The 13,948-nt window shown below is 48.6% G+C and overlaps 1 protein-coding gene across 3 annotated transcripts in view; it reads right to left on the bottom strand.

The window, feature by feature from the left end:
• The window catches only part of RNPC3 (RNA binding region (RNP1, RRM) containing 3), a 343,990-nt gene that overhangs the window by 160,573 nt on the left and 169,469 nt on the right, over positions 1 to 13,948 (bottom strand). For all 3 annotated transcript variants that reach the window (XM_085602252.1, XM_085602255.1, XM_085602253.1), the window contains exon 8: positions 263 to 388. In XM_085602252.1, the coding sequence (XP_085458378.1) occupies positions 263 to 388 (126 nt within the window). The remainder of the gene's footprint in view (positions 1 to 262; positions 389 to 13,948) is intronic.

A 13,948-nucleotide genomic window follows, 5' to 3' on the forward strand; every position in this document is an offset into this window, starting at 1 on the left:
TACGCAAAAATCGGTGTAGCAGGAAAATTTTATAATTCCAGTGGCCCTGAATATAACTGTGAGCTGCATGGTGTCTACATCCAGAGTCAGTAAAGTTGATCAAATGATGCAATAACTTGCACAGAGGAGGGTGCTAACCTTAGATTTGATTTTCACAATCAGAGAAACCTTATCCAGAAACCAGGACATACCCCTAACACTTCAGAACATGTTATATAAAATATTGTGTAAACATACTACTTAGTCTACACAAAAATCATACCTTGGCTGAGCAGCAGTGCCTACATTCATTAGGTCTTTTATCTTTTGTCGCTTTCTCACACGAGGCTGCTTTGTCAGGCGAGGTGGTTTTGGTTGAAATGTTGCCAATTCCATGAGTTTGGAAATTCTAGAACGTGAAAACAGAATTTCAGAACAAGCACAATTACAACTCATACAGAAATAAAAAGAATTATTTATAAAAATAAGAGTAAACATTTAATTATAATTATATATATATATATACACACATATATATATATATATATATATATATATATATATAGAGAGAGAGAGAGAGATAGATAGATAGATAGATAGATAGATATAGATGGTCTCAGACCATTTCTGCAGAGAGAGAGCTATTTTGCTCATGGGAAGTATTCCTGAGCTACTTCCAAATTTAATCACTGAAAATAGTAACCAAATATGTTTAGATTACACTATTGCCTTCTGGCACAAAGAAAATAACCACAGCAATTAGCCTCCCCATCACAGCTTGAACTATAGTTCAGCTTTAAACGTGTTTTGGAATTGCAACCTTTGGTCTTCACTAGCATATCAATATCTGATAATACATTACATTTTATATCAAATACGATTTCCATTTTGGGAAAACAAATTAAATTTTTCAGGTGAAAAACCTCTTCTGAAAAAAACATTTTTATCTTTAAAATACAATCTCCCCCAAACATAAGCTTTCCATTTTTAAGTATTCACAAGTGCAAATTCTACTTCAAATAGTCCACATGTTACAATCGTAGGTCACTGATGCTTACAGTTACAGCAAGGATGCCTGTGTTATGACAATACAGCTGTTTCAGAAAACTACGCTTGAGGGCTGCCCTATATCCCGGCACGTGGTTGGAGACACACCGGTGGCACAAAGGTGAGCTGCAAAGATTTTCTCCAGTGTCAACACTCCCTCTCCATCTCTTCCTTTCTCTCACACATTCTCTGTCTCTTTCTCTCTCTCATTCTTTCTTTCTCTTTTCCTCTCGCTCACTTTCTCTCTCTCTCTCCCTCTCTCTCCCTCTCTATCACTCTCTTCCTCTCTCTCACACTGTTTCTCTTTCTATCTTCCTTGTATCTTCCTCTTTCTCTCCTTTTCGCTCACTCGTTCTCCTCCTCTCTCTCTTTCTCCTCCCCTCTTTCACACTCTGTCTTCCTCTCTCACTTCCTTACTCACTCTCTCTCTTCCTATCTCTCACACTGTTTCTCTCTTTCTCTCTTCCTTGAAACGGAGAATTACGCGTGTGCAGTAGTATGTACTCTGCAATAACTAAATCTATACTATCTTTCAGATCACTAAACTTGAGGGTACACTATGTCCCGGCACGTTGTTGAAGACACACCGGTGACAAAGGTGAGATGCGAATATTTTCTCCAGTGTCAACACTCCCTCTACATCTCTTCCTTTCTCTCTTTTACACTTTCTCTAGTTTCTTCCTCTCTCTCTCATTCTTGCTTGCTCTCTTCCTCTCTCTCTCTTTCTCTCTCTCCCTCACTGTCTCTCTCTCTCTCTCCCTCACTGTCTCTCTCTCTTCCTCTCTCTATCTCTCTCTCTCACACTGTTTCTCTCGTTGTCTCCCTCTATGTTACACTCTTTCTCTCTTTGTCTGGCTTCCTCTCTCTCTTTCTCTCTTCCTCTCTCTCTTCCTCTCTCCCACACTGATTCTCTTTCTCTCTTCCTCGTATCTCACTCTTTCTCTTTTTCTCTTTCTCTGTTTTCCTCTCTTTCACACTGTTTCTCTTTCTTGTAGCTCACTGTTTCTCTCTTCCTCTCTCTCTCTCTCTCTCTTCCTCTCTCTCACTCCTTCTCCGTCTTCCTCTCTCTCACTCCTTCTCCGTCTTCCTCTCTCTCTCTTTCTCTCTTCCTCTCTCTCACTTTCTCTCTCCCCCTCTCTCACTTTTTCTCTCACTCTCCCTCTCTCTTCCTCTCTCTCTCTTCCTCTCTCTCACTCTTTCTCGCTCTATCTCCTTTGCTGGACGCATGACGCACCATCTTATCTTTCTTTTTGTCTTGCAGGCTGTCAATCACAAATGGACCAGCGATGACACACCACGGCTGGACAAAGTTTTATTTGTTGTTGTTTTGTTTTAATAAAATGTTTTATATATAAATCTATACATGACTAAGATTCTTATTTCAACAACATCACAAGCATCTTTTTATTAATAGTTCGCAGAGGGACACTTCCGGGCCCAAGAAGGTTGTTGGGGGTATGCTGGTGATGTGGGAAGAGGGTGTGTTACCTGCTAATGTAGAGGGACGCAGCGTGAAAGGGGTATCTCTCACAGAAAGAGCTCTGATATGTTTTCAGAAATGCCTCGGACAGATGCCAGCTGACGGACTGAATCACAAAATGGCTTTTCAATGCTTATATAGTGTGACACTTCCTGCTTTGAAGTGTTAGCAGCCAGAGGCAAGCTCGTGCTCGGGAGTTAGGCACCGACCAGATATATATTTTTTTCCCTTTAATATTTAAAAAACTACTGAACAGATTTACACCATTTCTACAAAACGAATAGTTTACCTGTCGGTGTAGTTTTGCAGCTTGAAGATCTTTCTGGATTCACTATGCTGTGCATTATTCCGCGATCTTGTGGTTGGGTCCGGATTCGTAGTCTTTTCTTTGTTTTTTTTTTGTTTTTTTGTAGCCCAGGTGGGCGGCGACGACCACCATTTGGTGCACCTTCCGTGACGTCGTCGTGCTTCCTGTGGAAGTCCCACCTTTGGGGCGCCATCTTCGGGTTCTTTTTTCCTTTTTTTTTTTTTTAACCCTAGGCGATTGATTAATCCTTCTTGTCCATTTTTCTGTACGTTTTCATTTCTTTGATCTTTTCCATTTCGCCCCCTCTTCCTCCAGCCTCATCTTCCTGGCGGAGGAGGGTGTGTTCGCTAGTGAATCCAGAAAGATCTTCAAGCTGCAAAACTACACCGACAGGTAAGAAACTATTCGTTTTGCAGCGTGAATCTTTCTGGATTCACTATGCTGTGCATAGACTTTGTAGCGGTTTTCCTAATTTTGTGGCGGCTGGGTGGAAGATGAGCGTTGGTCGTTGAAAATGTGTTGAAGCACCTTCTGTCCAACCTGTGCTTCCTTATTCATCTGAATGTCCACGCAGTAGTGTTTCGTGAACGTGTGCACAGATGCCCAAGTTGCCGCGAGACAAATGTCCTGGATGGGCGTGTTCGCCAGGAAGGCAACGGTGGCCCCCTTCTTCCTTGTGGAGTGAGCCTGGGGCCCCTCCGCTAGCTCCTGTCCAGCCTGTTTGTGGCAGAATTGAATAGTGAGGGCAATCCACCTAGCGATGGTGCCCTTAGTCACTGGCCTACCCATGAAGCTAGTAGCAAAGGACACAAACAGCTGCTTCGACTTCCTGAGTACCTTGGTTCTCTCAATGTAGTGCATCACCGCTCTTCTGGCATCGAGGGTGTGCAGGGCCTTTTCTGCGCTTGTAGTCGGGTTTTGGAAGAAACTTGGTATCTGAATACTCTGATTCATGTGGAACGCCGACACCACCTTGGGCATGAAGTGTGGGTCCGTCCTCAGGACTACCCTGTCCTTGTGAATCTGAATGTAGGGTTCCTGTAGCGTTAGCGCTTGAAGTTCGCTCACCCTGCGTAGTGAGGTTATGGCCACTAGAAAGGCCGTTTTCATCGTCAACATTTGCAGTGTGGCCTTGTGAATGGGTTCAAACGGCGCCTTCATGAGCTCCGTCAGAACCACGTTTAGATTCCATGCCGGCGGCGGCAACCTTTTCGGAGGGGCCATTCTTTTTGCTCCCTCCATGAATCTCTTCACCACCTGCGAGGTGAAGAAACTTCCACCCTTTTCACCTCTGGTGTAGGCAACGATCGCCGCTAGGTGTACCCTTAGGGAGCTCGAGCAGAGGTTACTCTTTAGAAGGTGTGTGAGGTACCTCAGCACTGTTGAGTCTCTTGTCATTCTGTTTTGCAGGCCTTTTTTCCTGCACCACACAGTGAATCTCTTCCATTTTGCGCTGTAGCATTTTCTTGTAGTTGGCTTCCTTGCCTCCCGTAGCACTCGCATAGTGCTCTGAGGCAATCTTAGGTGTGCGAACTCTAGGTCTTCAGGAGCCATGCCGCCAGGTTGAGGGTCTCTGGCTCTGGATGCAGGACCTCTCCGTTTTGCATTGAGAGTAGGTCTTTTCTCCTCTCGAACCTGTACGGATTGCCTTGTGCCATTTCTTGAATTTGTGAGAACCATGTCTGCCTTGCCCACTGCGGAGCCACTAGGATCAGAGTCATGTTGCTGGTTCTGCACTTGTCGAGCACTCTGTGCAACAGGGGTATCGGTGGAAAGGCGTAGGCAAATGTCCTCAACCAGCTTATCCATAGGGCATTTCCCTGGGATTGCTGATCTGGTTGCCTGGACGCGAAGCTTTGGCATTTTGCATTTTGGCGTGTTGCAAATAGGTCTATTGTGGGAGTTCCCCATCTCCGGAAAAGCTTCTCCGTTTCCTGGCCATTGAGCTCCCACTCGTGCGATGCCGAGGTCTGCCTGCTTAGCCAGTCTGCCTCCACATTGTCCTTCCCCGGTAGGTGAATTGCCAGTAGATCTATCCTGAGAGGTATGGCCCATCTCCAAATCTCCTGAGCCAGAGAGGAGAGAGGGAACGACTGTGTCCCCCCCTGTTTGTTGATGTAGAACATTGCCGTGGTGTTGTCTGTTTGAACCAACACCCTCTGGTTGTATAGGTGCCTCTGGAATGCCTTCAGGGCTAGCAGGATTGTCTTCAACTCGAGGTAATTGATATGGCGAACCGCATCTGCTGGAGCCCACAGACCCCTCACTCTGAGGTTGTCCATGTGCGCTCCCCATCCCTTTTGCGATGCGTCCGTGGTAATGGTCATTGTTGGGATTGGTGGTGTCAGGCTTCTCCCTGCTGTCATGTTGTCTCTGTTCCACCAAGTTATCTCCTCCTGCACTGCGTGCGTAACAACCACTAGATCCTCCCAACTTCCGTTTGCTTGTGACCATTGCTGTTGTAGCCATTCCTGGAATGGTCTCATGTGCAGGCGTACATTCGGCACCAGCTGGATACACGACGCCATCATCCCCATCATCTTGCTCACTGACCTCACTGTCAGAGCTCGCCCCTTCTGGTAGAGCCGCGTCTCCTTCAGTAGGGCATCTGTCCTCCTGTCGCTGGGCACCACTGTACTGTTCAGGGAGTTGATTTTTGCCCCCAGGAAAATCTTCACCTGTTCCGGTTCCAGCGACGACTTCCCCCAGTGAATCGAGAACCCCAGGTTCGTGAGAGTGTCTGTTACGCGTTTTGCGTGCCTCTCGCACTTTTCGCTTGAGTTTGCCTTGACCAGCCAGTCGTCTAAGTAGGGGTAGACGTGTATCCCCTGCCTTCGTAGGTGGGCCGCGACCGCCGACAGGCATTTTGTAAAAACCCTTGGCGCCGATTTTAATCCGAAGGCCAGGGTTGTGAACTGGTAGTGTTCCTGGTCGATGTTGAACCTTAGAAGTCCCTTGTGTCTTCTGTTTATTGGGATGTGCAGGTAGGCATCCTTGAGGTCCACGGTGACCATGAAGTCTCCGTGTCTTATTTGGGGCAGTACCTCCTGCAGCGAAGTCATCTTGAACCTTTGTGTTCTGATGAACTTGTTTAGGTATCGCAGGTCCAGGATGGGTCTGAGGTTCCCGTCTACCTTCGGGACCACGAAGTAGTTTGAGTAGACCCCCTTGTTGCGTTCTCTGAACGGCACTGCCTCTATGGCTCTCTTTTCTAGAAGTTTCCGTGTTTCTTCTCTGAGTAGGGTCAGTTCTTGAGCCGATCTTTGCCTTCCCTTTGGCTTCCTGTTTGGCGATTTTTTCTCCAAATCTACGCAGTATCCGTACTGCATGATGTTCAGTATCCACTTGTCTGTGGTTATATGCCGCCACTCGTGAAGGTAGAGCCTCAGCCTTCCGCCTACTGGTGTTGTATGCTCGTAGGCTTTTGATCCTTCTCTCCCCCTCGATGTTACTGTTTCGCGCCTCACCCCTGGGGGCATGTCGAGGGTAGGCGTCCTCCTGCGTGCTGAGTCACTTTGATGAGGGCTGGTACCCCCCTCTCCTTCTCTGGCCACGTCCGTTCCCTCTCCCGCGAAAGGACTGGCCCCGAGGTTGGTACTGCCAGTTTTGCTTCTGTTGACCCTGTCCGTGACCTTCACCCTGCTGGAACGTCTGGTGCGACGGCCCCTGCTGGTTTCCTCCCCTACCGTAGGGTCTCCTTGAGGGATTGCCTCGCCTCATTCCCCTCAGCTGTAGGGCCCCCATGGACCTCGCCGTTTCGTTTTCTTTTTTCAGCTGGGTGAGCTTCTCGTCAACTGTTGCTCCGAACAGTGTCTCTCCGTTGAAGGGGGTGCTAAGGATGTTGTTCTGCACCTCCGGTTTGAATCCCGAGATTCTTAACCATGCATGCCTTCTCTCGGTGACCCCTATGGCCATGAGTCTTGCTGAAGTCTCTGCCCCGTCCAACGCCGTCTTTATGCAGGAGTTGGCGATGTTTTTGCCTTCATCTACTTGGTGTGAGGCTCTCTGGCGGTATTCTTCGGGGAGGTGCTTTACTAGCTCCCCCATCTCGTCCCAGTGCTGGTACTGGTGTCTATTGAGGAGAGCATTGGAATTCGCCATGCGCCAGTGCATACCGGCGTTCCTCTCGACTTTTCTTCCTGTGAGGTCTATCCTCCTGCTCTCTTTATCAGGTGGTGGGCCCGAGGTTGCTGGTACGTTGGCCCTTCTCCTGGCTGTGGAAGCTATGATGGAGTCGGCGGTCACGCTCCCTTTGATGTAAGGGGGGTCCAGGGAAGAGTGCTTATACTTCTTCTCAGTCCTGGGCGTGATCGACCGGCAGGTCGCTGGTTCCTTGAAGGCTTCTCTCCCCTGATTCATCACACTTTGTAGCATGGGGAGGAACTGGCTCCTCGTCTGGATGGGAAGCAGGGTCTCGAGGAGAAAATCGGCTTTCGGCTTCTCTTCGTCGAGTTTGACGCCGAAGGCTGTCGCTGCGCTCCTGACCACCATATTGTACACCCCGATGTCGTCGGGTGGCGAAGGCCTCGAAGGGTACGTGTCCACGGGCTCCTCCGGGTTTTCGGTGTCGAGATCCTGCCATTCGATCTCGTGGCTGGTAGATGGTGCCGAGCCGTAGACCGACTGTTGGTCTTCTTCCTCGGCTTCCTCGTCATAATAGGTCTCGTCTTCCTCTTCGAGATCCCTAGTCAGGCCCTCGGTGTCGAATTCGTCCTCGACCTCGATGACGTCCGTCGATGAAACCGTTGGAATCTTGAATTCCTTCATCTTGGCGTCGAACTCCTTCTTCCTTTGAAGGATGTTCTCCATTTCGGCCTCGAGCCGCCTCTTCTTTTTCTCCATCTCGGAGATGCTTTCGGCGTCGACCGCGGGTCTTTTCGCCGAAACTTGCGTCGTCGTCGACCGTTCTTTCTGCGTCGACCGCCCTGATTCCTGGGTTGTCCTCGACGACCCTTGCTTTTCGGCGTCTTTCGGCACCAGGGAGTCCTTTTCGAAGGATCCGCTCGGCCTCTTGTCCATTTTTCCTCCTTTGGTCGTCGAAGTTTTCGGCGCTGGGGCTCCCTTCGTGGACTTAGACTCTGATTTTTTCGAGTCACCCCCGTGTTTGAGGTATTTTCTGTTTTGCACTCGACGATTCTCTTACCTCGTCTTCTTTTTTCTTGTCGGTCTCTACGACCGTGAAGTTTTCGGCTGTCTCGGCGATGTTGTCCTCATCGTCCGTGGAGAGGCCCAGATCGTAGAGAGACGGGGCCTTACCCTTGCCATCCATGCTGGCGTTGGCTCTTCTCTGCCGCTCCCTCACCCGGAGAGTCTTCGGCGCGAAGGCTGAGCAGGCGTTGCAGTCCTTACTCTGGTGTTCGACTGGCAGGCAGAGGTTGCAGACTGGATGCTGGTCCTTCTGCGCGAACTTGTGGTGGCAGTTTGGGCAGAACTTGAATGACGTCTTGTCCATTGCGCTCAGGGCCTCTGAGTGCGCATTCTCCAAGGTCGTCGAAGAAAAGGGCGCTGAACCTCCTTTCTTCGCGCTCCTGATGAAATATCTTCCTTTCCTGTGATATCTCCGTAGTATTTGTCGACGAAACTCGCTTTTCTTTCTTCTTCCTTCGGTTGTAACTCTGGAGCTTCTCGATGACGATCCAGACCCAACGGCGGAAAAAAGAATCTGAAGATGGCGCCCCAAAGGTGGGACTTCCGCAGGAAGCACGACGACGTCACGGAAGGTGCACCAAATGGTGGTCGTCGCCGCCCACCTGGGCTACAAAAAAAAAAAAAAAAAAAACAAAGAAAAGACTACGAATCCGGACCCAACCACAAGATCGCGGAATAATGCACAGCATAGTGAATCCAGAAAGATTCACGCTGCAAAACCGTGCTTTCCGGACCAAGACGTTTCTCTCTGCCAAATTTGGCGTAATTCCGTTCAGCAGTTTGACCTGTAGCCTTGTCTAAAGTTTCCTATGGAAAACGCATTTAGAAAACACATTTTGACACCCCCCTTTTTTCTCAGCTCCTGCCTTGACCAATCATCCCTAAACTTTCAAGATAGGAGCTGATCAAAAAAGAGAAACTTTTTGGAAACTTTTGTAAAGAAACGTCAAACTACGCCAAAGTTATAAGCAGATGGAGGGCTCCAAGAGGGGGACCGCGCAACCCCCCTCCCAACATGAGTGAAGCCCCGAGACTGCGGGGACCCCAGCAGGCCCCCGCAGCCCCAGCGAGCCCCCGCTATTATTTTATAAGAAATGCCCCCGGGACCTCGCCCACCCCGGGGTCTCATTAAAATAAAACACGGGAACCCGCGACCCCAGCGCAAATTGCGCCTTTTTTTGGTTAAAAAAATAATAATTTACCCTGGGGGTCCTTCTGGGGCCGCCTGTGCAGGCCTAGGGGGTCAGGGTGTTTCTACCCTGCCCCCTTCTCTTCTTTTCTACCTTTGTTTCTCTGTTTTCTAGTGACTCGCTTCTACCGAGCCACAAGATGGCTGCCAACACTACCTGGTTTGGAGTGTTGACAGCCAATCACAGTGAAGCTCGTGTACGGGACTTAGGCTCCGCCCAGATATCGAAACTTTTATTTTTCTAACCTCTCAGCAACTACTGAACGTATTTACACCATTTAGAAAAAAGGTCGCATTCTGACCCACGCACTACCTTTGTGCCAAAATTGGGGTAATTCCTTTCAGTAGTTTCAGCTGTAGCCTTGCACAAAGTTTCCTATGGGAAATTGATTTTTTGACTCTTATTTTTTTAATTTCTCAAAAACTATTGAACGGATTTACACCATTTAAAAAAAATGTCGCTTTCTGAACCAAGCTCTACCTTTCTGCCAAATTTGGGGTAATTCCGTTCAGCAGTTCGGGCTGTAGCTCGTCGCAAAATTTCCTATAGAAATTAACATGGGGAAAACTCGTTGTGGGACCCCCCTTTTTTCTCAGCCCCCCCTTGACGAATCACCCCCAAACTTTCAGGATTGGAGCTAACCTGGATAGACTTTTTTGGGGGAGAATTTCGCAAAGATTCGTCAAACGACGCCAAAGTTATTAGCAAATCAAAAAATGCTTTTCCTATGGAAACTAGGTTATAACTAACTACCTACTGGTGACCGCCAGTAGGTAATATACACACACACATCCATATATATATATACACATATATGTAGAAAACTCCTGCTCGCGTTGCCGCGCTGCAAGGATAGCCCGCATCCCACGTTAGTCCAAGATGAGTCTTTATTTTACTGCGGACGCGTTTCAACCAAACGGTCTTTCACAAAGCTGGGGAAACTTGTGACAGAGTTCTCTATATCAGTGACGGCCCGTGTAGGGCGTTTTACCGGGGCGGTGACGTGGCGCAGAGGAGAGGCAGGGTGGGGGGTTGCAAAATGCGGCATACGGCAGAGTTCAGGTACGTTACGAAAAAAAATAATAAAACGAATTTCGTTGCGCGTGCTGCATCGCCAAATGTGACGGGCCGTCACTGCTTTATATACTCAGAGAGACACTGTTTCATAATCAGTGAACATAGGCAAAAGACTTCGGCACTCTTACATAATGTGTGCTCATCAGTAATAGGAAAAAAAGATTTCATGAGTCTGTAGGAAGCTGGCTCTGTATATACTATACCAAAGTGAGGTATAGTCTGCCCAGAGTCCAGTGGAACCCCAAAGGTAGGCAGAGGTAAAGTTAGACAGCACCTCACTTTCTATTTGTGATAGTGAGGTCGAGCAGTAAGGCAGTTTAAGAGGACAGTGTTAAGCATTTGTTGTACACACTTAGTCAGCAAATTAATTCACACACGCAAAGACTGAACTTCAAACCAATTGTTTTTGTATAAAAAATAATCTTAGTTATTTTATTTCCTAGAAACAAGCAAGCCTGGCACAGGTAAGTGATAAGTACTTTGCAGTAAATATACAATTGAAATACAGTATGGATTAAAATGGTATATGCACTTTGTTTTGACTTTCAGTGTTGTTGCAGAGAAATGCAATGCTTTGTAAATATATTACATAGACTTGAATAGGCTTTTCAGTAAAATACCAGCTAAGTTACTTTTTAGATTACTTTTCTTAATACCTGGATACTACACTGGGACATTTCCTGTAAACAGGTAGGTGAAAGCGTTTTTGTTAAACAGTACAATTTTAAAGAATTTCTTTAGGTTTTCAAACTCTATACTTAGAAATGTTAACCTATGGAGGAAAATAGTGTTATCGGTTTTAAGGTAAGAATTTGGTAGTGGGAGTTAAGGTTCAGGAGGTAGACTCAGGGGTCCCCCAGGGTCAAGGATGCCCTCTTGTTACACCCTTAAAGGCACTAGGGCGGCCGGGTGCAGAGTGCTGAGGCCCAATGTTATCCAATGGGGGATAGGAAGCCTCCGATTGGTGGCTCCTTGCGAACAGGCCACAAGGTTGTGGGAGCCAAGCTCCTGGTGTTAGGCTCAGGGCAAAGGGGGATCCGGTTTAGCACACAAAGTGCACCCGCAACGGCGCATGGGCGGATGGGTGCAGGGTGCTGTTTTGGCATCAGGTGCCCTGTTTTCAATGGGGATTTTCGGTTTGGGTCTTCAGCTGCAGGCTCGGTCCAGGAAGACTTCCAGGAGGAACCAACAGCTGGGCAGTTAAGTTGGAGGGCTCAGGGACGAAGGCGCACCTCAGGTTCTCTTCTCCAGGGCGGCTGGATGCAGGGGTGTCTTTTGAGCTCGGATTTTACCTTACCGGGCCACTGGGGTGGGGGGGGGGGGGGCCTCAGTGTAGAGGCTGCAGGCGACGTCGGGGAGTCCTGGAGGGGTCAACCCACGGTGGACTCGGACTCTGGAGCGCTGAGGGACCTCGCTGGGACCGGTGTGCCACTCAAACTCAGGCCATAGGCGACGGGTGGAGTGGTGGTTCCAGGCGTCGGGTTTTTGTTTCCTCAGCAGGCTCAGAGTCTTTCTTTGGTGTTTCTTCTGAACAAAGCTGCTGTTCAGAGGAAATCCGGTCTTTGTTGAAGGCAGTCAGTCCTCCCAGGGGTTCTGGAGGTCGCTGGCTGCAGGACACAATGATTTTTGGCGCAGGATCTCTGGAAACTGCAGACGGGCCGGTAGGCCTGGGGCCAAGTCAGTTGTTCTCTGCAGTCTGCTCTAACGGGCGTCTTCTTTCATCCTTTTTCTTCTTAGGTTGCGGGAATCTGAGTTCTTGGTTCAGGGCTGCCGCCGAAATACTGTATTTAGGGATGTTTTAGGGGTCTCGAGGTCAGTAGCCAATGGGCTACTGACCTTAGGGTGACTACACCCGTGCTGTGCTCACCCCACGTGGGGGAGTGAGTACAATCCCTAATCCTGATTGGGGAGTGCCTGCCATCTGCAAGATGGCGGGCACTGAAGAGTGGGCTTCACCTCGCCTGCCCCACCTGAGGGGTGGAGTTGGCAAAGGTGGGCACACCTTCTGGGCTGGCTAGTTTTTCCCGCATGTCTTCCAGCCGAAAAGGAGGGGAGACAGGAAGGGGACCTGCTCCTGATAGCAGGAGAGGCTAGGGTTGCATTACAAAGGCTGCCAGGCCTTTGAAGCTCCCCTGCCAGAGATGGCTCTTCCTGGCCTGGGGGAGGTGTGAACACTCCGCCCAGGAAAGGCTTGTTTCTGGGCTCAGGGAGCGAAGGCTCCCACCCTAGGGGGTCCAGAAACATGACTGGTGGTGGCAGGCTGATGTGTACCAGTCAGGGAACCCAACAGAGACTGGTCGTTTTTCAGGTGGCATCTCTAAGATGGCCTCTGAGTGCAATTTTTTCATTAAATCCCACACTGGCATCAGTGTGGGTTTAATGTGCTGAGAAGTTTGATACCAAACTTCTCAGTTTTTAGTGTAGCCATTAAGGTGCTGTGGAGTTCGTAATGACAAACTCCCAGCACCATATACTCTTAATGGCAGCACTGCACTTACAATGTCTAAGAATGGACTTAGACACTGTAGGGGTACATGGCTCATGCACCTGTACCCTCACCACTGGTATAGTGCACCGAGCTAGAGGGGTGCCAGATCTATGCCAGGGTCGTGGGTTGTATGCATGGCACACAGGGATGTGTGCCATGCCGACTTCACTTTGTTCAGCACCAAGACACGCAGCCTGCAAAGGCAGTGTGTGTGTGTAAGGTACAGGGCCTCTAAGGGAGGCACAATAAGTACTGCAGCCCATAGAGGTCTTACCTGGTCACAGTGCCCTAGGTACCTGTGGTACCATTTACCAGGGGCTGACCTGTGGCCAGAGATGCCAACTGGGTTTGGGTTCGTTTTGGGGAAAGAACACAGGCCCTGGGAACCTGATTGGCAGGGACCCATGGCACATCAAGTCAAGTGCATCAGTAGCCTGGCAAAAAGTGTGTGGGGGGGGGGGGGGGTTACTGCAATAGAAACCCAGTTTCTCACACAGTCCAACCTTAAACAACGTTTCTTCCCTTAAAATAAATAAACATGGTATCTCATCATGCAATAATCCAACATAATTTTAAACTATGCATGCGATCATTGTTACTGAAGTATCTCTCTAGAGTGCCCAGACCAGAGTCCAGTGAAGGAGAATGTCGGTCAAGTGACCTATGGGAACACACAGGGGGTGCGGGGGGTTGGGGGGGGGATTTGCAGGGGGGGGGAATGGTTCAAAGCCAGAGTGGCAGTGGTAGTCTGTGTAAGGTGGAATAACTTCTAAACCCATGGTGGCTCAAAGGTAAAGGCTCCTCATATGCAAGTGCAGGACTACAGTATTGTAGAGCCCCCGACCCCCTGGACGTGCGAGAAAAGCAAGGATATACAGCTTGAGGACGGGTTAGGACCAAGGAAAAACTGGGAGAAAGGACTGATGATCACAGCAGGGAGAGCTAACCCAAATGTACATGTAGCTCCTCATCCTGGTATACACATAGATACATAGACACCCACACACACCTATAGTTTCTGTTTGTCAAGATGGACTTTAAATTCAAAAGTATTTTTTTTTTACTTTTCTTACATTTGACAAATCTACACAAAAAGAAAATCTTTCACATTTCATGCAGAGCCATCAAGCAGGGCACACAAAAAACAGGAAGCACCCAAAATTGACATTTACCATTTTATCTCCCATAGGGTTTTTTGATCAGCAATACAGAAATAACAGCTGCACAGAATT

Source organism: Triturus cristatus, chromosome 4_2, assembly GCF_964204655.1.
Source record: "Triturus cristatus chromosome 4_2, aTriCri1.1, whole genome shotgun sequence".
Taxonomy (NCBI): domain Eukaryota; kingdom Metazoa; phylum Chordata; class Amphibia; order Caudata; family Salamandridae; genus Triturus; species Triturus cristatus.